General features: G+C 38.6%; 1 protein-coding gene across 14 annotated transcripts in view; it reads left to right on the plus strand.

The window, feature by feature from the left end:
- The window catches only part of USP54 (ubiquitin specific peptidase 54), a 77816-nt gene that overhangs the window by 19963 nt on the left and 31223 nt on the right, over nt 1-26630 (plus strand). For 13 of the 14 annotated variants that reach the window (XM_035329438.1, XM_035329436.1, XM_035329440.1 and 10 more), the window contains exons 2-7: nt 5612-6481; nt 9071-9163; nt 18988-19122; nt 21506-21619; nt 21789-21871; nt 23748-23853. In XM_035329438.1, coding sequence (XP_035185329.1) covers nt 6335-6481; nt 9071-9163; nt 18988-19122; nt 21506-21619; nt 21789-21871; nt 23748-23853 — 678 coding nt within the window. In that variant the 5' untranslated portion in view covers nt 5612-6334. Of the gene's footprint in view, nt 1-5611; nt 6482-9064; nt 9164-12475; nt 12577-18987; nt 19123-21505; nt 21620-21788; nt 21872-23747; nt 23854-26630 lie in introns of those variants that run through there. The other variant, XM_035329443.1, reaches the window with a different exon arrangement.

Genomic DNA, 26630 nt, shown 5'->3' on the forward strand with positions numbered 1-26630 from the left:
TGGAAAGTCAGCACAAGAATATATTTCTTCATTTAAAAAGAGCACTCGGTTTTCTCTCTCTGTAGAAATATTAAGCTGTATTGCAGTGCAGAAATGCCAACGGTTCTGCTTCAGGGAGTGGTAATCCCAAGAAGCTTGGGTCCTTTCAGTGTCTTGCCTACAGTTTCTTCTAGTGGCTCGTAGGCTGCACAAATACAAGTGGTAGTGCTTGAAATTACTGCAGTCTTGGTCAAGAACATATGCCGGCCTGGTTTGCTTGCTGTTCTGTTGAGACCCTTCCCCATTGGTTTCCATTATCTTGAGACAGGCTCTCGGAGAAACGGCCTTCCCTGTGTCTGCTGAGAAATCTGCAGTGTTTGACATGGCTCATCATGCCCTCATGCTGTAACAGAGCCCAGCTTTTGATCTAGGGGAATTTTGTTCTTATCTTTACTTGGAGATCATTTTGATGGCATTTACTAGGAAATTGTAGCCTAGCATCTGGGTAATTGCTGTGTATCTGGTAAGTAAACCACTTCCCTGGTGTCTGAAGGAACACTCATCTGAACTTCACAGAAACTCCCAATGTGTTTTCTGATGTGGTTCCTGGGAGCCAGCTGATACTCAGAGCCTTGTCATACCTTTACAATGCTTTGCAGACGAGGAATTGTGCAACAGCAGAATGAAAGATAAGAAAGACCAGTGTGATTATGTCATGGGCATCAGCTGTGCTGTCAGTTCCCAGTTCCACCCTGTAGGCAGAAGTAAGGTAAAGCCTTATAATTAAGTTACCCGTTTAAGCGGAAGACTAAAAAATGGGTGTAAGCTTGACAGCAAAAGCATTGCAGGCTTTTTTCCTCTTTCTCCCAACACAGCAATCAAGACTGAGGAAAAAGCATACATAAAGCAGAAAGGTTTTCCTCTGTCCCATTTGTGCTATCAGAAAGTTCTTGGGGATGAAGATGAATGGAAATGATTGTACTTCTCAGTAGTTACAGTATATCTTCTAGGTGCACAGAGAAATCTGCCCAGTATTTCCAACTAGTTGCAGTTCTCAAAAAGACAAGAGGCACTCCAGAGGATGTGATCTCCTCTTTGGTACTGAGGCAGCTGGCTTCTGTCAGGGATATTTATTCTAAGATCACTGCAATGCTCATTCTTTTCTTCATTCAGCCTTATGACTATTAGGTAATGAGTACTTATTCTATCCCTCCTTTATTTAATCACCTTCAAGATTGAGCAATGACTGAGATACCAAGCTGGATATTTTGGGAGGTCTAAACTGTAAATGAAAGTCTTAATGTTGATGAACTCTGTGATTAAATATAATTTAATTATGCAGAAATTAGCAAATACTTTGATCATTTCAGTTACAGAGAGAAAGTTGCTAAGCCTCTGGTTGTGAGAGCATTCTACCACAAGCCTTGGGATGGGGCAGGGGATGGGGCTGTTCCCCTGCGTCCACGCTGAAAGGGGACCCTGCTGGGAGGCAGCTGGGTGAGAGCTTCCACCAAAACGCATCATCTTGGACAATTCTCTTCTTGGTTATGAAAACTATTAAAATAGGGGATTTCCAAGCCATTTCTCATCTGTTCATGCTTTCATAGTTGTTTTTAGTATGTGAAAGGACAATTTACTCTCAACACCACTAATCTGGTTTCTGCTGCCTGAAAAGGTGGTAGGGCATAGGGCTGGGGAGCATGTTCTTTTCTGAAAACACCAACATAGAAATATAAGTCACTAAAAATAAATTCTGGACATCTGCTCTTATCTAAGTGTGATAAATACTTAATTGGTGGCTTCAGCCATACCTAGAACTAAATGGAAGCGTCTCTTTTCCTAATTTGGCTGTTTTAATTCAGCCTTGTGCCTGGAATGATTCATCGAGCAGTAGCCTGAAACGTATGGAGAGAATTGAAACTGAAGTAAGAGGAACATGGCATTTTTTTCGCCTTAAAGTGAAGTAGAATAGTGGGACCACACCAGAGAAGAAAGGATGCAACTTGAGATGTTACATTTCAAGTTGTGCGACATGCAAATAAATAAGAATGAATTGGGATCTGAACTCTTCTCTGGCACATCTGTGAGACCTCTGTGCCCAGTTGTCCCAAGGACAGACCGTCAGGTTTCTTCAGGCCAGAGGTACATGCAGAGCTGTGGCCAGCACTGCTCCGGGGCTGGACTGCTGGAGAGGTGATGTGAGTGCTGCTCCCATGGGCTGCTCTTGTCTGTTGAGCCTGCTGCTGTCTGGGAGCCCTCCCTCCCCGTGGAAGCTCTTCCCAACAGCATGGAATTTAGATGAATTTGAGAGAGAATCTAGCTTCTGTCTTCTAGCAATATAATCCTTATAAATAAATTACTCTTTACTATAACAATTTTATTATGTCTGTGCAACTTTTCAGAGATCTAGTTAGCTTTACTTAATCATGCTGGCTGGATTACTTTTGTGCTTTGTTCCAGTGAATAGTGTTCTTCATATGATAAACAAAATTCAAGTGCATTGGAAGCTTGTTAGGCTGTCTGCCTCCATTCATTGTGGCTCTAAGATAACATTTTGAGTAATGAAGCAAGAGCATCGTTTATGTTTTTGCATCTGGCACTCTTGTTTTGATCATATTTCTGGACTAGTAAAATTTCCAGCAATGAGAATAATCTCTGAGAATCATCTGTCTTCTGTAGGAACAGTTTTCTCAGACCTGATAATGCCGTTCTCCTTTACTTCAAACTCACTTGCTTGGGGTTATGCCAATATGCCACATGGAGCTACAAGTTCTGAATAACTTTTTTTTTTTTTTTTTGGAATGTAAAAGCTATATGGAGCTGCACTTGTTGTGACCTAATATTAAAATGGTAGAGAAAGCTGGGAAACCTCATTAGCAGTTGAATTATAGGGATTTTTCTTGTCCTATTAAAAAAAAGTTGTGTTTTTTTGTGTCCTTAGTAGGAGAACAGTCTTGCTCACAAACATCTTTAATCAGAAATAATACGTGAAAGTATTTTCTTCTCACTTAACTATTCAGTTCTCTGAAGCATGTGGTGTATATCATTGTGTCCTTGTGATTTCATTTCAGAGAGTAAATTTGTTTTTTAGTTTTGTGGTTGGGATCATTTTCAAGCTCACACAATATCAGGGAGAAGTAGCCTGTTTGGAGAGCACCTCCGCCTGCGGACAAGCTTGTGTGGCAGTGCCCTTCCGTTCCCTTACAAACCACTGGTGGTTTGTTTGTTTTCTTTTTTCTTTTTTTTTTTCTTGAATTGTCTATTGTGAGTTGAAAATATAAGAGGCTTAGCTTTTTTCTGGTGGTGGCTGTGTCGGTGGTGAAAGCAAAGCTTTCACTATTTTAATAGTGATGATTGCTCTTTTCCTTAAGTTCTTTTTTCCTGCTTTTTGTTATCCTTTTTGTGATTTTCACGGTAGAACGGAGGCTAAGTGGATCTGTAAATAATCCATATGAATATTGTCATACATATATTTCAGATTAATTAGGCTTCCATTTTGTAGCTCTTGCATAACGTTGGTAAGTTTACAATGTTTGGTCAAGTGTGAAGCTGCCATTAATCTCCAGAGATGTGGTTCTGCCCTAACTGGGTGGTTACTGGATTACAGGCTTTCTGCTTATTCTCTTAGCTCTGCAACAGCCATCTAGCTAACTGAGCAGACTGAATTTACTCCTGTGAAAGACCACGGGGAATGTAGGCTAAGAAGTCAGTTCTGCGAAGCCTGTACAAATGCAAGAAGCTTGCGCGGTTACTGCGAGACTCCTGCCAGCTTGCAATACTCCACTTGTGATGACAGGCAAAATAAAAAGCTTCTAATTTGTTTCTGGTCCCAAGACAATAAAAATCAATAGAAAAATGTACTCATTTTGTAATAACTGGGACATTTTGGCTTGAAGATTTATAGCCCATTTTGAGAGCAGAATCTTGATTTGAAGCTCATGAGCTTTACTCACTGCTGCTCACTCCTGTGCTTCAGGGGCATGTTGCGGGTTGTATTTTCCATCTTTCCATAGGTGCTGCGGAAAGGGGATGGAAGAGTGCTTGGCTCAGGGGCTCTCTGTGAGTTAGCACCGAGTCTGCCTACCTCAGCCCATTCCCGTGGCATCCTGCTCCTGGCTCTTGCAGCTCAAGCTTAGCGCTGCACCTATTGCAAGTAGCGTTGGTTTACAGAGGTTCTTAAATGGTTGCTTGAAAGTCAATTACCTCACACGGTGTGTTTGGCTCGTGATTCATTAAGGGACTGAGCAAAGAAAAGAGGGGTTGAGGCTGAAATTGCTTTGAAATGAAACCTGTATATGTTCAGTGCTCAGGAATGTTGCACGACTGGCATGGTAATGGACTGTGTCTGGAGGCTTGCAAGCACATCTGAAAGTTTTACATGGCATACTGGCAACCAGAAAGAATATTTATCTCTATATAGATGTTTGCCTGCCTTACAGCAACACTGAGACTTCATTAATATTTGTAGAATTAGCTTAATAGAAGTACAAACAAAATATTACTGGAAGGGAGTGGGTTAGGCTACTGTAAGACATCTGTGGATGTTAAGGAACTTGTGAGTTTTGACAGAAGATGAATGACTTAATGTGGTGAAGGTGAAAAATGTGCCTTCACAGATAACCAGGATATCTCTGTAAGGAGTTGCATTCTTAGTTAATTTTTACTGATGCACAAATTTTGCATGTACTTATTTTGTGGTGCAATTACTTCTTCAGAACACATGGAATAGAGCTGGCTTGTTCATGCTAGGTATATTCAGTTGTTCTGTTATTGATAATGGGGTAATCCTAAACCTCATTGCCAGTGTCCCACAAAAATGCTGCACGATTGGCTGTAAAGTAAATAGAGGTGGGAAAGAAGTGGGATACTCTTGCAAGAAGGCTTTTTTTTTTTTTTGAATTACCATAAATTCTTGCAATTTGTTTATAGGATTTTTTTAGAACAAAATCTTTTTTATATTCCCTGCAAGATAAGGGCAAAAGCGAGCTGAAGGTAGGAAGAGCAATTTTTATTGAATGATGCTTATTTCTTCATAAGCATCAGTGTCTCTTGGAAGACATTGTATATTCAGCGTACCTCGGTTAAGCAACCTGTGTGTGTGTGTATATATATATAAAATCACTGACTATGGTTAATAAAACATGGAGAGTATTTTGTTCTGAACACAGCTCTGGTCTTCTGAGTCAGTGCGGAGACCTGTCTTCATCTCAGTGTCCTAACATTGGTGGAAAATCCCAATTCTAGCATGGACAGTATATTAACACCTATTCACAAAGTCTTCCCACTACTATCTGAAATACTAAGATCTTAAAGAAATGTAATACTTAAGGATTGCAAAGCATATGTATGAACACTGGCATGATGTTTGAATGTTTTTTCTTTTTAAATTTAACTTCCTTCTTAACTCTACTGACATAGTTCAGCACTCTTGCTCTACCATACTTTTCTCATAATTCTGTGTTCTTTTCCTTGTTATTTTATTTTTTGGGTGGAGGAAGGCTTATATTTTTTGCTTTGTCTCAGAAGATTCTGTGTATTGTGGGAGGTGAGGCAACACTGGTCTTGGCAGAACACCACAAAACCAAGAGAGTAATTAAATGACGCAAGCCTTTGATTATTTTTCTCTCTCAAGCTTTCTGGCACGGCTGGGCATTCCGATTGCAAAAGGAGGATCAGGAGGAGGAACTTCTAAAGATCGCACTCAGAATTAGAGGGACTGTATCAGACTCCTCGCTACTCTAAAGCTCGTCACTCTCAAGTTCTGGAGTTGCTGCTTTTTTCCTGTGAGGATAATGTCTCTTTCATCACCCAAGACAGAAGTAACTGAAAGGGAGCTGCAAAGACTTTGTTATGGTTTTGGTTTCAGTGCTCTCTTACTAATTGGATTTTTCCTATCTCCTTTGAGAGGATTATAAAAGAATTAGAGAAACTGTTTTTTGGGGGGAGGGTGGGAGGGGGGCGGGAGGTAGCTGTTGTTTTTCTCCTCTTGATTCAGGGACCTCCTTAATCTGCCATTTGTTCCCTGAAGTCACTACCCACTTGGAAAAGGGAGAAACAGCATAACAGATGAACTTGCAATACGATGGATTCCCTCCCTCTTCAAACCTTGTACGTGGCTGCTTGTAAAAGAGGGTTTTGCATACGTAAGCATCAAATGAAGAATAGCATCCTAGGTTGGATTTAAAAGAAACAAACTGCTTCTGTCCTGAAGAAAAAATAAATTCCACTTAAGCTATAAATTACAGAATATTGGATGTTGTTCCAGTTCTGAATTTTGGTGAAAGAAAAAGAAGATCCGATCAAGTAAGACACTGTACCAGCCAAAGCCTACATGTTCTACAGCTAAAACTGGAAGATGTCTTGGAAAAGAAGTTACTTTTCTGTGGGTCGGGGGAATGTCCAGGGGATGTTTACTCCACGAAATACAACCTCAATAGCACCCAGTAAAGGTCTGAGCAATGAACCGGGACAGAACAGTTGCTTCCTGAATAGCGCGCTGCAGGTAAGATCACAGAATGCACACTGGTTTTGTCATCTCTTTTCTGTCTATTGCAATATTTTCCGTGCTGTGCTGTGCAATGCGTACAGCCAGGCTTGACTACGTAATTGTGAGTCTAGGTAGAAGAAAGCTAGGTTGGGAAATGCAGGATTAGTTGTGTTACAGAACAGCTATGGTAACTTTCAGGTTTTCTTGGTGAAATTGACAGCATTTGCACAATCAGGTAGTACAGAGTCTTTTCTGTACAAACTTGTAATGTATCAACCAAAGGCGAAAATGTGTAGAAAATTCCTTTTAAAATAAGGGAATACTGTGTAGGTTTCAGTATGTCTTCTCATTAAAGTAATTTTTTGATGATCCAAACAAGTTCAAGGGTTGATGATACCTGTACAGAATATTTTTATGCAGTCCAGTTTTCTTGTTAATTGCTGATTTGTAGTTTAGATGTTTGAGTACTTACTTTTTGATTTAGAAAAAAATAATTTTCTGCTCTCAAAATGCAGTGGAGTGGCTGCTCTGCTTGCGTTGTCACTGTTTGCATATTTGGAATGTCTGAGTTTCGACCCTTCTAGCTGAAGGGTTTCAAACCCTTTCTCCACTTCAGGCTCCTTCCCTTCACATGACTTGTTTGTGTAGCACAGACTGTCACTGTGTCTTTTTCCATGGGAAAAAATGGCTTCTCAGCTAGCTTCAGGCTTCAAGATACCCTGGTGATACAAATAATACAAATGGAAACTCTTGTGACCCTCAAACAGCTTAATATGCCAGGAAATACAGGACTGGGTACAAAGGAAAGTGCTCACAAGAAAAGTGGCGTTTCAAGTGATGTGCTGTATTGTTCTGTGAAGCTGTAAGGTGTAATCACTGGCTGCCTCCTAACACTGAGTTATGAAGCCTAGGTCGGAACTAAGTGGAACCTAATGGCAGCTGCACAGCATACATAAAATAGGGTAGTGTGCAACCTGGCCTGCAGTGTGCTGCATAAGCCATTTTCTTCTGAAGCTCAAGAGAGATAGTATACCAGAAATATTCACAGTTAAAGCTGAATACAAATAAAACAGAAAACAAGATCAGTATCATTTTGTAATAATATATACTTCTATTTTTTGATCTTATTTTTTTAACATTTTGCGAGTCTGAGAGACTCTTGAATGTTGTTGCTCCTTACTATTAAGTATTTCTATAAACATTCAAGATAAACTCCAAAAGCAATTACATGGAAAAATTGGACTCATTCCTAAATGTATTATTTCTTCTTTTTGTGAAGTCTGTAGTAGCTCTTTAGGAATGTTTTATGTAATCAGATGCTTCAAAGGTTTATATTGCCTCCCAGGCCCTTAAGTATTGGGAGAGTTTGAGTATAAACATACCCCTCACAATTCAGCAGGTTTGGGAAACTTGACAGATTAAATATTCACTAAGTGCATTGATTTCGTAATATAATTTAAGGTAACATTTGAGTGCTACAGTTTAGTTAACAAATTGTTAAAACTAGCAACACTCCTTGAAAGCAGTACAGCTTTTTTCAGAATGCTACATTTTTCTAGTGCATTGTACTGGACCAATTAATCAGAATTAGCTGTTCGGTCCCTCTGCTCATGCTAACGAAGTGTTTAGTCAGTCACATGCCAGCCTCAACCTTCCTGTTCCGTCTGGAGCCTGGCACGGGGCGATTTAGGTCAGGGCTTCTTTCAACACAAGCCTCTGCCCCCTGCCCAGCTGGTGGGACTGAGGGCAGGGCTCGCAGGAGAGCCCAGTTGCTGTTAGCTGATGTTGAAAGAGCTAGCAGCAACCACGAAGAGCTGACTGTGAAGCACCTCAGATCAGTAATGTCACTGCTGTACATGTGGAAATTTAGATGGTTGCACAGGTTTGGTGGTAAAACAGCGAAAAAGCTTGGTGCTATCACAGCAAACTTTGCTTTGTGCTGGTGTTAGAAGGGTGTACAAAGCCTGCTTGTTTTTATGTGCTCTGATCATTACCACAACAACTATCCACACTGCTTATGGTTAGAGATCCACCAGTCATCACAGGATGTAAATGCACGTAGTAACAATAATACCAAGCACAGGGGAATTTAGTAATTTGTTTTGACATGCAAGATCTTATGCATATATGCACTGCTGGTGTACTCCTTCTGACACATGGCCTTCACTCAGAACATTGAGGCTGATGGGGAGGAGGAGTGAAGTGCAAGGAGCTTACCTGCCTGGCTGTCGGGGCTTCTGATAGCTCTGCTCAGCTTCGCAGCGTGGCTGTGCGACTGCTTGGTGTGGCCCAAGCACCAGGGAGCAGTCAGGACACCTCCAGTTGGAGCTGGCAATGCCACACAGGCAAAGCAGCGTGTCTTCAGACTAAAAGCATGTGAAAAGAAATTGAGAGGTATGTCCTGCTCTAAACTGATGTCTGAGTGCTACAGTTCTTGAGAAAGAAAGGTGAAAATACCAGCTTGCAGATAGCTAAGAGTCACACTGTTTTAAAAGTGACATTCATTAACACTAATGTGCTTCTGGAATTGTTTAACATGCATTTTTAGTTAAAGCTTTATGCAGCACATTCATAAAATCATTTGTGATCCTCTTTGTGTTTCAGGTTCTCTGGCACCTGGACATTTTTCGCCGCAGTTTCCGACAAATCACAACGCACAAGTGCATGGGTGATTCTTGCATCTTCTGTGCTCTCAAGGTAAAGGTTGGAAATTTCATTTATTAAAAAAAAAAAAAAGTAACATCACCAATATTTAATCAACATGCATCTGGAAATTGGTGAGAGCAAAGGTAAAAATCTGATTAGTGGCTGGGTGCTGATACACATAGTGCTGTTTTTAAAATATGTTCCACTACATTGTGAAATTACTGTAGGTGAAGTTACAGATAAAAGGACTCTCATAAACGAAGTGTGGATCATCATGAGCCTCTGTGTTTGAAATTATCACTTCAGGCAGTAAAACATCTATTTTCTTTGTTGTTTTTTTTTTCTAATTTGGCATTTGGTTTATAATTTTATTACATATGGTTACTATGCTCTTCAGAATTTGCCTTTCCTTTAGAGCTGCTTTAAATGTCAGCATGGAAGGCCTTTCTGTTCAAAGCTGTTGATTATGTAAGACTAAAAGGTATTTTCTACTGTAAATACTGATCTCTGCATCAAAAGGTGCAACTCTTTGTGGTCTCTTTTAGAAAACATCAATTCTGGTTTTAGATGCTGATACAGTAACTGTCAGAGATGCTGCCTGGACAGTAAGATATATATATATATATATATATATATATATATATGAGTTCTGATTTGAAGTACTGCTGTATACTTCCTACATCTCCCTTTGTTTTTACCCATTAATTTTTAGTGGTCCTCTTGTTTTGGTTTGGTTTGTGTTCTCTTTTTTTTAAATTCTGTAAACCCAGTGCTGCCTCTTTCCTGGTGAGAGAAATGGACATAATCTAAACAGGATGAAAAAACTACCTTTAATGTTCCTGAGCAGTGAATTCTCTCTCTGAAATTGGTACTGAGACATTTTCTTTGATCACAAATGGATGGTAAAATTTAAGTAAATATTTAAATTCGTTGTGGGAGAATTTATTGTGCTATGAATTCTCTGTGCAGAAATGAAAAAGAGACAGCATGAGTTACCATATGGCAAAATAGAGAGTGCAGGGTTTAAATTAAGATCATTTGAAGTTCACAGGTGATGTACTATAACAGCTGTCTTGTTGCTGATAAGTGACTGTGAAGGTGAGAGACAGACTTGAAATGAGTTAGCTGGGAAGGTTTTTGATTGTCCTGGAGGGATTTTCCATTGCAAAAGAACAGCAAAGAAGAGACAAGACAGCAAAGAGATAAGTAATATCCTTTTGGAGGGGAATCTCTATCAACACATCTGTTGAAATGAAGAGACAGGATGATATTTACAGTGGTATCTTCAGAAGAGGATGTTGTGGTAAGTAAGGAGCAGGATAGCACATCCAAATGTGAGAAATACAGCTATGCGAACAAATAGAAGATCGATATTGAGTATATCCCCTTCCTCGTAGTGAAATGGCAAGACAGGCACAATCCAGTTTGAGTTCATGAAGTTCAGTGGGATAAATGATTTGAAGTTTGTTTTTGGATCATTCCCTCAAGTATTGTCGGGTGATTGCTGGCATTCTTTGATAGCTGAGGACAGAAAGAAAAGGATTTGGGAAGTCATCATCTATGTAAGTTTTTGCTATTCTGGTGTTTCACTTAACAGCAGGATATGGCAAGGAGATACCAGAAGTCCGACAGGTTCTGCCATTTGACTGAAAGTCTAGTGAACTCTGAGGTGGAGTTGCTTGGGCTAATAGAAATAGTAGATGAAGTCCTATTCTACACGAGAGCACTGAAAAAGGAGGGGAAAAACAGCTATGTGAAAGAGGAGAGGATGAATGTTTATTTATCTAGGTGGTACAGAAAGGTAAACTGTGAAACAAGATGCTTCTGGATTAGCAATACCAGTACAAAAGGGGCAAAGCGCTGCTATAAGACTGGAAAGGGGCAGAATCTCTAGAATATGTATTAAAAGCAGACACTGGGTCAGAGAGTGTTTAGTTTTGTTGATACAATTCTTACTTTTGCTGTCTTGCTGAAATGTGCAGTATGTCGTTATAAACTTCTAAGTGACAGGTAGAGTGGTAGAATTCACAAATCACATGCCAGCAGCCATATGCCTACTTTTAAATTATGCAGCCTTTGGAAAAAATGCTGCTCTCTCTTCTCACTCAGAAGCATCTTTGAGGACTTTCTGGTTTGTTTCCTAACTGAAGTTCTTACCAATGCCATCTTCAGCTGTAAGGTGTTACAACACTAAGTTTTCAACAAAGCCCTCACGTTGTGCTAAACCCTGAAGGTGTTTTGTACATTTCAGACAACTTAAATCTGGCTGCATGTTGAATTGTAATAGCTCACAAAACTCAGTGTACAATGAAAAATTCTGAATAAATGCATCAACAATTGTCTGGACAAGTATTTCTGAATTTGGGCAGTACTTGACAAAGAAAAAAAATGGATTCCAACAGGCTTTAATCCAAACCAAAATTATAACGTGTTTTCTACCTGCAGTCTGTTCTTTGTGGGAAATATCAGTGTTCTACCCAAGTCTATTCTACAGTCCTCAGAATGTTTACAGACATTTATTGTAAAACTATACAAGAGAAAAAAATGTGCAGAAATCTGCTTGTAAGAAGTCACAGAACTGTCTTACTCCTGGTTCCTGTATGTTTATTAGCATCTCACAATTTTGTTTTTCTCTGAGCAATGTCAAGTTTCCACTGTAATTAAGTTGTGTAAAATGTTGATATTTGCACATAAGTATTTGAGATTTTTCCCTGATAATCAGTGTTACCAGTTCAAATATTATGAAGATGTGTAATAAAGAGTGTCACTTAATTCGATTTGAAATTGGGGATGTAGCCCTTCCCCTGCCAAGAAGCAAGCAAAGAAAAGAACAACTACAGAACGATGAAACCTCCACGAACAGCAGAAATGTTGCTTGTCTCAGAAGTACGCAACTGAAAACGTGGGGATACTAAATAACAGAGGGATGCACCAGGGATAGCCCCAGACTATGGAGATGATTGCATTCATCTTAAGCAAAGCAGTATGTCAAAAACAAACAAACAAACAAAAAAAAAAAGGCTGTTGAAAAGTATTTACTTGTCCTCTGCTGCCCTCTGGATAAGTGGTTCTCTCTGTTCTTTTTCTCCTGAAAATGTCAAAGCTGCCTGGCACACGCAGTATGTGTAAACTTGCATATGACAAATGGGATAATATGAGTAATACACACCTATTACTGTAGGCATCACCAGGAGTGTTTTGTGTCCTGCTGCAGCAGGATCAGCCCTTCCCATCTTTGCTCATCTCTTCCCCTGCCCTGCTGTTCTTCTCTGCTCTGGAAGCCTCTAACTGTTGTCCTGCCAGGGTAACGTCAGCCTAGCCTCCAGCTCTTTGACATCCTGTTTCTCTTGAATCTTGCCTTAGGCTTTGCTAAATGAGGGAGAAGATATGGCTGGATCCAGTGGGAAGCCAAGAATTTGGATCTCTATACCATGCGAAAATCTCCCATTAGGGTCTGGGGAGAGGTAACTAGCCTTGCATGCTGTCAGGTGGAGCTGCCCGAGATGCTGGCCAGAGCGAACGAGGATGGAGCAGGACGCATTTGCTTTTTTCCAAAGCATGCTGGCATGTTCTGATTCCAGCCTAGCTTGTGAGGGGGGCAGGACCTGGGTGGGAAGTAGGCTATTTACCCCCTCCTCTCCATTTACCTTCGCAGGATACCTTCTGTGTTGGTCAGAGAGGGTTCATGCTCTTTCCCCGATTGGAATGGTTGCTATAAAGGAGACACTCTTCCCGTTGACTTCAGAGGAAGACAGTCTTCACTAGGCTAAATTTAGTCTTTGAATAAGCACGAAAAAAATAACTTCTTTAGTGTTGCTTGGCTTGCTGCAGCTATTTCTAGGGATTCTGATGTCATGCACAGTATTTACTGTAAATGCTCAGCTGGCCCCATAAATATTGCGATTTTAATTAATTTAAAATGAGGGATTACAGGACAGTGATGTTTGTTATTGGATATCAAATCCCATTTTAGTTTTGTGCCACACTGAAGACATCTACTGCATAAATTCTTGAAGTAACTTAAAAACTTGCTAAGCTACCTGGCTATGTTTGTGGCTACAAAGTAAGGCTTGAAATCATTCCAGGCATTCGTTCATTGGCCATTTTGAAGGAACATTGCATCAACGGCTGTAAAATACAAGGAAGAGCTGCAGACTCTGTGTTGGAATCCCAAACACCGTTCCTTAAGATGTTGTGGCGTTATTCAGGGTTGTTTGTTTGTTTAGTACACGAGCTGTCCTTACCGCTGTGTGGTTTGCCTGCTGTGACACTGGAGCAGCTTTTTGATTTATTATTTTTGATTTATTATTAATGTTGAAATCTACTGTGTTCTGTTTTGTTTTCCTTTTTCTAGAGCATGACTTTGCTGTGGTGTTTGTTTATTACAGCTGGAAGGGGGCAGGAAGGGGGAAATCCGTCCACTGTGCTGAGCATGCTACAGAGTTTGTTCTCCTTCCAGGGATTGTGCTGGGAGCTCTATAGTGCCAGGATATAGGACAGAGTGTTTTTTGTAGTTTGCAAGAAAGAATGCTCTATTGATTGATAAATTCCAACAGGGCTGTTCTTTTTTTTGTGATTCTGTCATGCAACAAAAACAGGAAGAGTGTGAATTTTCTGCTTACAAATGATTGTTTTCTAAGGTGAAAATTGAGAACAATAGGATATTAGAATGCTTAAAGAACTGGAATCGCACAAATTCATGGGTCTGATTAGGCACCTATTTGAAAGATTTGTTATGAAAAGTTCACGACATGTCTGAGACAATAAGTTGGCTGCAAAAATCTGTTCATTTCTTTTGTGCTTTCTTAGTATATCTTGGGCTACAGCAGTATCAAAAATACGTATTGTAGAATAGACTAAAAGGAATAAAGGGAGGTCTAGGTTGATTGTTATCAGACTTACAGGTTTAGAAAGCGATGCAGAGACAAATAGGGTCAGAATTATTTGCACTCTTGAAGGCAAATATAAGGAAATAATAAGGAAGAAATTTGAGCTAGTTGGAATGAGGTAGGTGGAGGCTTATGTAGTTGGATAGGAGAAAAGTGAGTTTAGCAGCCTGAATTTCTATTGAAACGGGTTGCTGCACTGAGCAGGAGGAGAGTGATGCTCTGCGTGTGAGGTTAGGTATTGTAGACAAGAAAAAGCTTTAAAACAAAGAACTTTCAATTGAGTTAGAGCAAGAATAGTGTTGATGTGTTGAGCAATGGGATAAGGATTAGCCGTGTTAATATTTGTAACTTTTGCTGAAAGGCAGAAACTATTAACATAGGCGATACTAAAGCATTTGGAGAGAACGTGTCTTATTCTTTCAAACAAATGCATGCTGCTAGATCTACAATGCTATCCGCATCCAGAAGTAACTTCTGCTCAGTGCTGGGAGAGAATAATTGATTCCCAGAAGGCTGCCAAGGACAGAACTCAAATTTACAGTGCATGGACACTGATCTGATTCACTAGCTGTCGCCTGTTGTATTAAGTCATCAATTTATTTTTACGCCAGGCTGCTTCTACGTGCTGGATTAAATAGTCACTGGTACACGTGCATCAAGTGGAGGGTTTGTTCCATCAATCTGGTCAGATACGTAGTGCAGATATCAGCGTACCCCCAAAATGAGTACTTTTTTTCCTGGGTGATTTTAATGATCTCTTAGACTGGGAAGAAGGGGCAGGATTCACAGATATTTCAGCTTCACAACTTTAAAAATAAGTCTGAAACTTCAATTCCATGGATTATCTCGAAGAATAATTACTGTCTTGTTTTCTAACCAAATGAAGCACAACTCATTTTATGATTTTACACGTGAATTTCAGCAGGCTGAAACAGAAAGGCAAGTTTTAACTTCAGCAGTTCCATAATATCAGTTGTGTTCCTTATCTCAAGCCATAAAGCTTCCTTTGCAGCTTTAGAAAGTTGGTATTGATCCCCAGACTTCCCGAAGTGGAGGTGATCACTGACTCTGCAAGCCCTTGTTCTGACAGGTTGCAGAAGCCCAAACCTGTAGTAGAAAGGACAAGAAGCTTCCAATTAGAAACTAGGAAAAAAAAAGCCTTTTGAATGGCAATAAGCCAAGTGAGGCCTTAGAATAGATTGCCTGGGGTGGTTAAGGAATTTCCAGATTTGGATGCATCTGACAGCAAGCTGGCCTAAGATCAGCTATGTGAAGAATATAGTTGATCTTGACTTAGTACTTGGGCATGGACCAGATGCAACTAGATGGGCTTCAGCAATTTATTTCTGTAAGGAACAGTTGTGCTTCCCAATTCTGCTGTCTGTGCAGACCTTTGCAGATCTGTAGGGAAGGAAATATCAAGAGACAGACTTTTTTTTTTTCTTTGTAGAGATGTCAGGAATGCAGTGTTACTAGAATGCAAACTTCCTGGCTGAGAAATCCCTTTCTCATGCTATTCTGTATTGGCTTGTCTCATGCCAAGAACAGATCATCAGTATAAAAATCAAAGAACTGCTCTTAATTCAGCATTAGGAATTGTTCGTGTTCTATTTAAGCCAGTATATTTTTCTCTTTCAGTTCTGATACCTTGATTTGTTTTAACAAAACTAGTAAAAACAGGAAAAACTTAGCTTTTAGTGGTGTCTCTTCATATTGTGGCTGTAAAGGATACTCTCACCTGTATTGGAATGTAGCCATTGCAAGAGAACTTCAGTGCAGTGAATATGCTAGTGGGGTTCTCGCTGTCAGGGAAAGTTTTTGAAAGAGATTAAGTTTGAATGTTTTATATATGAAGCTGTCATTAAGTTCCAGAAGCACTTGGAGACAAGGTGTCATCAGAACTCTTGTAGGAGGACCAGCAGTGCTTTCCTGGTCTGTGCCCAGGTGGCTTTCAGGCTGTATATGGAGCAAATGTAAGTGGTTAACAGTGTAACTCGAGGGCAAGATCTGAAGTTAAGGAGATCCAACTTAGATAACTTAAAATGATGAAACATCAGGAAATGCCACACCTGTCCATCGAAGGCTGAGAGACAAGACTGACCTGTTCTGAAGAAAAGGGGAGCGAAGAGCTTATCTTGAAAAATGAAAAAAAGGGGAAACAACTCCCCTGTCTCCCTCTGCACCTCCCCAAGCAGAAAACAAACAAGAAAAAAAAAAAACAAAAAAAAAAAACCTTGTGCTCACAGTGAATTTTGACTCCATTTCAGGTGCATTTAGGGCTTCCTACAAAGCTGCTGTGCTGTGTTTCAAAGTGTTTTAAACTGTGCTGTGCAGTGATGAAGTAAGATTTGATCTTTATTAGATTAAAATGCTCAATTACTCACTGTTTTAAAAAATATTTTAGCCCTCAAAATTTAAAGAAGACCATACCATTTGTGTTCTATGTCATTACAAACCATGGAAGACATTCTTCTATATTGTATTGGGAACTTCTGCTGCTTGGTTTTACATATTAAAATTCTTTACAGCATTTTGTTTCTGAATTATTTCTGTTCTGTGGTGGTGGTAACAGATTTCACAATTTTCTGCTATTGTATTTAATGGGAGTCTTTCTGTTTGTTTTTATAATCTTTATTTTTAATCGTGAAGTCTGCAATTTTGTAATGAAAAAAACACCACAAAAAGTAAAGCTGCAGTATCTTGTGGAATTACTCTAAAACAGTTGCTTATAAGCATCAGGATCACGTTTGCTTTACTGAATCTTTGTGTTAACTACAGGGTACGCTGCAGGTAAAAGTAGAGTAAGCATAATTTTCTCAAAGATGGTTTTAGTCTGCTTGCTTGTTGGCTTCTGCTTTTCCCTCCTTAGAAGCCTGGGCTTCTCCCCCTGCCAAGTGTTCAGAGCTATTTCAGAGCTCTTGTTGGAGCAAATGGGTCCTGTCCATCAGCTCCCCGCAGTTAGGTTGCGTGCCAGCCTCTGGACAAGTGTATCAGTTTCCAGTTCGATGAAGTGAGACTGATAAGCAGAATGAACATGTTTCTAAAGCACAATCGTGAATATTTTCAAGTGCTTTTAAATTGCTTAATGAAAAGTGTTCTGGTAGGATGAACTATTTTTCACTGCTTTTGTTTTTTGAGGTCCACTGAAATGAGAAAAATTATTAAGGAAATGTGAAACTTGTATCAGTGTGACAGAAATAGGAGTCAGGATTGTTACAGACAGAGACTTTGTTATTCTTTCAATTTTTGCATATGCATGTATATATGAAAGGTAGCTGAGGAAAGGTATTATCTGTAACTCATGAAGTGAGACTTCGTTGCCTCACAGCCTTCTCTTCATTACCGTTTTCCATTTCATTTTCCACTAATAAATGCAGTATTAGAAGAGTGACAGTCTTCAGCACAATGGTCCCTCACCTATGAATAAGCACCATAAGCACTACCAAAATAAAATTACAAAAATAAAAAGAAGTAAAGCGAGGTGTGGGTTTTACCTTTGTGTCAGATCATCTGTCAGGGCTATAAATTCTCTGACTTCTACAGCCAGAGATGGAGCAGACACCAAGTTTGGTTTGTTTGGGCTGTGCAGTGACTGATGTGTTCTGCACTTTTTCAGCTTCTTCAAAGCAGATGAGGTGGCAGAGTTGGGCAAACCTTCTCACAGTTTACTATTCACTTTTTGATAGGAAACAAATAAGAATAGTTAAAGGAGAAAAAGGTTGAGGTTGCTTATTTCCAATAAACATTAATTCTCAGTATGCTGGGGAGAAGCTTTCAGTAATTAAGGGAAGTCCCACAGGAATGAATGTCGTTACAGATTGTTGTGATCAATTTGAAAGAAAAATACATCCTCAAACTGGTTTGAGGTTAGGTTTCTCATTTTTGTTTGATTTATTTGGAAGGCAGAAAAGCCAAGTAGTGTATACTTGATGATGATTTTTCTTTTTACTGGAGTAAGAGCAGTCTTTTTCTGCAGCCTTTAGGTAAGTCATGAGGGAAATATTATAGGGAAATAGATGCAGAATTTTTACACTGACTCTGAAAATATTTGCTTGTCACATGAAATGAGGTAGAAGGAATAGAGTGTTGTAAGAGTAAGAATTGTCTGAAAATAAGGGCTAGGATTTTTTACTTAGACCGAGAATCTTGCATACAGAATCTTTTTTTTTTTTTTTTTTTTTTTTTCGGAGGGTGAAATGAAAAGGAAATAACTGTTCAGAAGATCACTTGGAGATTACACGTGCACACTGTAAAAGGGGGGCTTTAGTCAGCTGGGAATATGTGCTGGACTTTGATGTGTATAACCTGCATTTCAGGTGATAATGCATCTCTATTAAACTACTTGTCCTTGCAAGTGATTACCCAGATGAGCTATAAGTTACAGGTATGAAAATGCAGGTGTATGGCAGCAAGAGAACAGCTGGCCGTACACTGGAGCTGCTATTCAGGTTGTGCCTTTTCTCCTCCTGTGTGCTGACCAAGGCATCATCTGATTCTTACTCACTTGGGTAAGAATTTACTGGAAAGTAAATTCCTGCAAGATTGCAAGCAATGCATTGTGGGCTGAGAAGTTTGGAAAAAGTTAACTGAGAGGAAAACAGAAGTCATGTATAAGAGAGCTATTAGTGTGGAATGAAAGAATCAAGAGGGAGAAATAGGAATAAAAAGTGTGGATGTTTTGATATCTGTTGTATTTGCTTTGGGAGAAAGTCCAAGGGTGATTAACACAGAGGAAAATCTGCCCCTAGGCTCCCAACCCTTAGTTCTTTGCATATGTGCTCTTTGAAATGAAAGGAAGGGAAACGCCGCAAAGATAGAGTTTCAATGGAGAAACTCCTAGGATTGTCTCTTGTAGTCCCTGTACAATACAAATGTGTGTTGCTTGATCAAAGTGAGTTCAAAGTTTTCTTGTTTCTTTTCAAATAACTTATTGGTCATGTGTTTGAAAAATACAGTGAATAAACTATTTTTTGGTTTTCTTATTAGAGTATCTTCAACCAGTTTCAATGTAGCAGTGAGAAGGTACTGCCTTCTGATGCCCTGCGCACCGCTCTTGCAAAGACATTTCAGGATGAGCAACGGTTCCAGCTGGGCATCATGGATGATGCTGCTGAATGTTTTGTGAGTATAATTGAAAGATGGTCAGAAGGCATCCCCCACTACACAGCTAGTCCCCTCCCCATCCCAATTCCAACAGACCTAGTGTATGCAGCCTGGAAAGGGCAGATGACCAAGTTTGAAGTGTTTCAGTGGGGAAACTAACATATGTTTTAAGAATTATCGCTAATGACTTTGTAATAGAAATATTGGTGTTATACATCTTTATATTTAAACTTCTGCATGTGTACTGGCTGCTGTCTCAAGTATGTATCTTTGATAAGAATGGTGTGGTGTGTGTTTTTTTGTTGTTGTTTCCATTCTCTCTGTGCTTTGCAAAATTCTCATATGGGGAATGATGCTAAAACATCACAAATACGATGTTCTTGCTCAAAGAAAGCAATCCACTTTTCTCATGTATAAACACTTAACGGAATGATCCAGGATGTTAGTTTTAAGCAATGCCTCAAAAAAAAAAAAAAAAAAAAAAAAAAAAAAAAAAAAAAAAAAAAACAATGAAAGGATATTTTGTTTACTGGTTATCCTGAAATCATGTTTTCACAAACTCTAGCTAATGTAAAGTGTTACAAACAAAAACAAAACAACAACAAAAAAACAGACAGTGTAACACAATTGCTTGTCTGTTGCCGGGTTTGTAAATCTTCTGACAGTATTTCTTAAGCTGGTTATCTCACTGATGTACTTCAGACTTGACTTTTATGCCAATCTTATGTCTTTCAGTTTACGCCTGCATTTTTTTTACTGACATTCTTCTCACCTCTTGTGTTCAGATTTTATTCTTACCCACTCTTACTTTCTTCCTTTAGTCTCCTAAATTTCTGTAACTTAAGTAGGAAGTAGTTTTGTCTTGCTGACCTATTGACTGCCCTCCTTCTCTGAAATGGTGTTTGTGGAGTGCCCCAAGTGTGTTTGTATTCCCCCAGTTGTTAACAAAGATTCTTAATCAAATTGATTTTTAACCAAATCAATTCTTAATCCAAGTACAAGCACGCTAGATTTACTACTGCAACATTTAACTCCTCTCAGGCAAAGCACCGTTCAGAGTGGAGTCATTTCTATATGTTACATCTTTCATCTCCTGTACCTACCCAATTTGACAGCAGCACTGGAGGAAAGTATAGAAATGCTAAATTCGTGTAGCTGTTGTAGGTCTTCTCCTAGCCCTCTAAATGAGCTTATGATAACCCAAACTATCCTGTTCTTGTAGAATACCATGACAGAAAATGATTGTTTAGAAAAACAGTATAGTTTAATAGGCCTATTTAAAATGGAAATAGATCATACCACTAAAGCCTCAAAGTGAAATAAGAGAGGTGAGCCTATACAGGAGCCCCTGTCAACACAGTGATGTCAAATCTTTGTGTGTAGCCCAGCACATGAGCAGAGGCCTGTACGTAGTAGAACATGGGAACTTCAGATTTAGTTCCTTTCTTGAGAAATCTAAATAGCCCATCTACTTCTACAGGAGAAGTCCCCACAAGCATCTTAGGTTAACCATACTGGTACAAAGACACTTAAGAGTGGTAAGAGTTCCATTTTTGAGGTTAAACTTGAAGGCAGAGATAATTCCGTAGCTTTTCACTTAGTTAACATTTTCAGCCCTAAAGGCAGAGATTTAATTTAAATGGCAGAGGAAGAGCTTAGCTATTAAAGTTCAAAGGAAACAGTACTGGGTCAGAACTACTTTGCCTACCAATTAATTTCGATCTGGTTATTGAAGGCCTATCAACCATCCAGGCAACTGATGCTGGTGGTGGAAACTGCTGCTGGAGGAGGTAGCAGCAGCCTGCTGTCACAAAGAGATAAATGTTGGCACCAACAGGAGGAGCGGAGGTCTTAGGACAAGAACTCCTGGGAGCTTGTAAACAGATGGAGTTGTCTAGAAAATGTTCAAAGCTGTTGTTTCATGTAGAACTTAGTCTGCCTATTAATTGATTAGTTGCCCTCCATTTTTACGGAATGTAGACTTACTGTGTTTCAAACCCCTTGTGGAATATAGAAATTGGCTAGAGTGATTTGGTGTTGATGGGAAGTTAGTTCCAACCAACTTGTTTTAAGACTGCAGAGCTGCTGTACCTGTTATATTTGGTCAAATCTATTGATTATGAAAATTGGACAGAATAATCAACGACAATCTTTAGAGGTAACTGTAAATAAACGGTTAACTGATACAGCATGTAAAATCACGTGGTGGCCATTTTCTCTTACAGCAAAGGAATGCCAACTCCCTTGTTTTCTAATGAAGTTTCAAAAATTTGTCTTTTGTCTCTGTAAATAGTACTTATAACTTTATTCATTGCATCTGACATGCTTTTGTGATTTATATTCTACTTATGTCTACATTTTGAAATGATTTAATGCTTTTTTTACTTCTTTCTTGGACTAGGAAAACCTGCTAATGCGAATTCACTTCCACATTGCGGATGAGACAAAGGAAGATATTTGCACTGCACCACACTGTGTTTCCCATCAGAAGTTTGCAATGACCTTGTTTGAACAGGTGAGGTGATGATGCATGTTGTATACGAATCACCAATTCTCAGTTTCACATTTTTCAATCCAAAGACATGCATTGCCATGGTTTAAAAAAAAAAAAAATACAAGTGGGAGCATTACTGTGAAAATGCATGTTTAATTTTGTCAATATACTACTTTTTCATTCTCTCTAGTGTGTTTGTACCAGCTGTGGTGCCACCTCCGACCCATTACCTTTCATCCAGATGGTACATTATATCTCCACAACCTCACTTTGGTGAGTTGAGATTTTTTTTACAGGGAAAAGAGCTTCTTATTTATACTGGCATTGTGATTTGATCTTTACCTTCAACGCTAAATGCCAGGAATGTGGTTTGTTTGAAGTTTCAGGATATTTTATAACTATGGTAAAGAGCATGAGGACTTAGTGGAGCAGAAGATATCAATGCCAGGAATGTGGTTTGTTTGAAGTTTCAGGATATTTTATAACTATGGTAAAGAGCATGAGGACTTAGTGGAGCAGAAGATATCAATTTAGGCATGGATCAGTGTGTCTTCTTGTTTCAGATTCTGAATCTGACAACTCTAGTGCCAAGGACTCATGTATGTTTTAAAAGACCTTAGTATGCATACAGGTGAGTTACGATAAGTGGGGGGAAAAAGCTGGAGAGGACCTTCGGGTGCTTAGTCTATCTTCCCATTTAAAACAGGGATAACCTCAAAGCCAAATCAAGCTGTTCAGTGTTTTGTGCAACTGAATTTTGGAAATGTTCAAGGACAAATTCTATGGTCTCTTCAGACTACCTATTCCAGAATGTAACCATTCTGTGAAACTTTTTCACTACTTTTCCCTTATCAACAGAGACTGTCTTTTTATGATAGGAGATAATCAAGTTGATCATGCGTGGTTTGCCATCGGTAAATCCCTGCAGACTGGTTTGACTCACCTTGTTCATCTTGTGCCTGGAGATGATTTCCGAGGGCATTTGGTCCATCTTTTCCCCAGGTGGTAGAGCAAGATTGACTAGCCTTATTTAGTTTCTCGACTCCTCTTTCTAATTAATGTTGAAGATAGATATAATACTTGCTTTTTAGTAGTTGTTGGCCCTCATGACCTTTCATTAAAGGAGCTTCTGCTCTAGCTCTGTTAGAGTTCTGTTGAATGAATGCTAGAGTAGATGTTGATTTTTTTCTCTTCCTTTAGTAAGCTGCTCTTCAGTTAAAATCTGCCTAAACCTGATAGAGGCAGGATTCTGTTGTTCGTTTCCATCTCTAAATTTTGATTAGGATGAAAAACTGTGTTTGGCCAGCTCGAGAGAGAGCCTGAAAAGGTTGTCTTAAGCTGCTAGTTGCTCTTCTCATTCAAATCTCTATTAAAGGCTACCACTAGCCGTGTAGTAGGAGTAATGTAAAGCTAGGTTTTATTGTCCCTTGTGGCTGCTACCTGCCATTCCACCGTGCTGTGGTTCTTTAAGTTACAGTCAGAGACTGCGTTTTAGAATATTACTTATTAGAATTGCATGAAAATAATGATGTAAGTGGTATTCAGTGTTTTTTTTATATATATATATATATATATATATATATATATATATATATATATAATCTCAATAACTCTGGAGTTGGATATTCTTTTAAAATACCAAGAAAAAAATGCTGTTTTATCTACATCTTAAACTATGTTAGGTTTTAACATCCTTTGACTGTTAGTCTTTTTATGTATTTAGCTTTCTTTTAAATTGGACAGTGAAATGAATTGAATACTGTGCTATTTTGTCTAGTTTCCTCAGTAGGGATGTGCTTTACTGTGCTAACATCACTGTTGTGGCTGCCAAAGGGAAGCATTTTGCAACAAATTCTTCATTTTGAAATTAAGTATTTTTCAAAATGCTAAAGTTTGTTTTAAGGTGTAAATTTTAAGCCAAATCAGAAAACCTTTCTATTTCTTACTTGTTTTATTTCTTCCATATTACTATAGCAGTTAACTATTCACAGTTAACAATGGTGTTTTTTGTACTACATTAAATATAAAAAGCATTGTGTATTTTAAGGTTCTTCTTACATAATTTAATGGCAACATTCTTCTGTTTTTTTTTTGTTTGTTTTTATATTTTTGTTAACCTTTTGTTTCCCATCCTTTCTCTATACTAAAGCAATCAAGCTATTTGTATGCTGGAGAGACGAGAGAAACCCACTCCAGATATGTTTGGAGAGCTTCTGCAGAATGCCAGCACTATGGGAGACCTGAGAAACTGTCCAGTTAGTATGCTTAATTGCTTAATTTTCTTATGAGGGCAACAGACAGGACAGAAGAGAGTTAATAGATTACGCTGATGTATACCTATTAATTCATGAGCATTTTCAAGATTTAGTTCATTGTAGTGATTGGGCTTGATTTTGGTACCTCTCAGTTACTCAACGAAGGAAATAAACTGCTGATGCTGTGTGCTTTCTTGACTAGAGGTGAGTGCTAAGAACAGGCAATGATATAATGCTTGGATGGAGAATAAAAAGGAATGTTTTTATTGAGCTAGAATCCACACATAAAGATGGTGAGAAAGAATAAATTGGAAATGTTTACATTGCCCACAGGGAATGTGCACACAGTCTACTCCTGTTCAAGTCCTTATGGCTGCTAGAAGTACCTATCATACGTTTCCATTCAATCTCACTTAAACTTGGTGAGGACTCCAACACTAACATGAAGCAGCAATTGTCTGCTTTTATTGCATGAAGAAGGTTCTGGGATCTTATCTTAATAAACAGAAATGACAAAGAATTTGGAAGCTGTATCTTTATATAGGAGATATCTCTGTGTTGACAGTAGTTTAGATTATCTAGCTTAGTAGTGTTCCCAAAAATCTGTCCAGTTACTCTGGTGTGTTTTTTTTCTGTGAAAGTAGTGTGTACCACCTGTAATAAGAGCATGGGAAAGGAAGTACTTATTTCTTCTAGAATCATCTCAGTAATACCATGCTATGACACAAATATAACTACTCTTGCACCGGTTGTTGTAATTACATGTACAAGATTCATTGTTTTGCCCCGATAAGATTCCATCCAACTTCATCACTACTGTTCAGCTGGAATAAATTATACTGTTGACCACACCGTTGTTCTTGCATCATATAGCCAAAACGTTGGTCAGAGGTGAAGAGAAAAGAATAGCCAGTTCTTACTGCCAGAGGATATTCCAACAGCAAGGGCTTGTAGGCTACACAGTGTATTTGCAAGAGCTATGTGAAAGGCAAGAACCATCACAGAAAATTTGAGGGAGTACTGTTTTGGATTTCTGGCTGACAATACTGTTCAGAGTATGGAGAAAGTGATCAGAAAGCATAGGTTATAATCATTATGAGAGATGATTGGAATTTAACTGACAATGTAACCTCTTAAAAAGAATATGCCTAATCGATATTCATAGGTTACTGTTCTTAAAAATGTTCCATTCTGCTATGCAGTAAAAGTCTGACGAAGTTCAGTTGACTTAAGTCCTTACATCAATTGGGTTGAGAAAAATACAAATAGTTTCGTGAAGCATGAAGACATTTTTGTTTTAAAATTATAAGGGCTTGATTTCTAAAACAGGAGTTTGATATCTTATTCTACATTTTAATTTAGGTATATTCAGATCTAGGGCCTTAGGTAGTTATGCAAAAATAGTCATCATCAACCTTTTTTTACATATTGATTAATAGGTAGGGCAGGAAACAGCTGCATAATTGCTGCTTTGTGTAATGCTACTGTTTGACATCTCAGGAGCCTGAAGTGAAGCAATACCGGGCTCTAACAGGAATAGCTTGTGTGCCTATTCTCTGGGGGTGGTGTAAGCATTTCCATTTTGTGCCTGCCTGCCTCCCCCTTAGCCTTCTGTAGCTTGTAACTTTGAAACATTCACTTTTAGCCTCTATCTAAATGCTAAATTATTTTTTGGCTATTGGCAAATAGTGGTTTACTTATGATTCAAGGAAAAATAAAAATAAAATCCACAAGTAGATACTGTTCTATTGTTTAAGAGATTCACGAGTCTTAGCTAATAAGTAAAACAAGGAAAATTTGCTAGAAAGACATTCTTTGTCAAGGTGAACTGCTTTGTATCTGAAATAATCAGCTGGGTAAAATTGCTTGCCGACCCTTTCTGTGTCTTTGTTTCGTTGGGAAATCTTTCTGGGGCTTAGCTAAGGCTTCATTTGCATGACTTATTAGGATTCCATATTAATCCTGTCTTACAAAAATTGGATATATTAACTAGTTGAAGCACAGGTGATGAAAATTGGAGAGTAAGAGAGCTGGTTTGTTTTTTGTTGGTAGGTTTTGGTAAGGTAATCCACAGGAGTGCTTGTACTTTATCCCTTACAAAATGTGTGTGAATATAGTATAGTCATCTTAATATTAAAGCCTGATATATACATGTAAACATCAGTCTTCTACCCATAAAAGAAATGAACAACAACAACAACAAAAAAAACACACAAAACAAACCAAAATACCTCAAGCCTACTTTCTCATCGTTGACTTATCGCTAAACTGAAGCTTCTTTTTACTTTCTTTTGGTTTTGCCTTTTTTTTGATAATTGGGACTAAAATTCTGGTTAACTTTCTAGATTGTTGTGGGGAGGAAGCCCCTTGTGTTCTCTTCCAAAGCTGTAGTGTCAGGCATGACTATATTAAATGGTGAAACTGTTCAGTGCAGACATGAGAAGCTATTCTCAGTAGGAAGATATTTTTTTCTGGCATCTTTTTCCAGAGGTGCCTGTATGACCTGTCATGGGGGGAAGTGAGTTCTAAGAGACTTTTTCATAGTTGTCCTCAAAAATAAAAAGGCAATGCACTCTTTGCTAAAATTGCTGTGATAATTTCTTAATTCAGTAGGTGAACTTCTTTCATAATGCTTTAAAGATGCTGACAGTTCCAACAGATAATGGGTAGGAAGGAATACTGAAAAATTTGTTAGCTTTAAAAGCAAATTTCTCTCTGAAGAATTTTTATAACTAACGATATAATAAATAATGAGAATATAAGAATATATTCTTTAT

Source organism: Oxyura jamaicensis, chromosome 6 (genome assembly GCF_011077185.1).
Source record: "Oxyura jamaicensis isolate SHBP4307 breed ruddy duck chromosome 6, BPBGC_Ojam_1.0, whole genome shotgun sequence".
Classification (NCBI taxonomy): Eukaryota; Metazoa; Chordata; class Aves; order Anseriformes; family Anatidae; genus Oxyura; species Oxyura jamaicensis.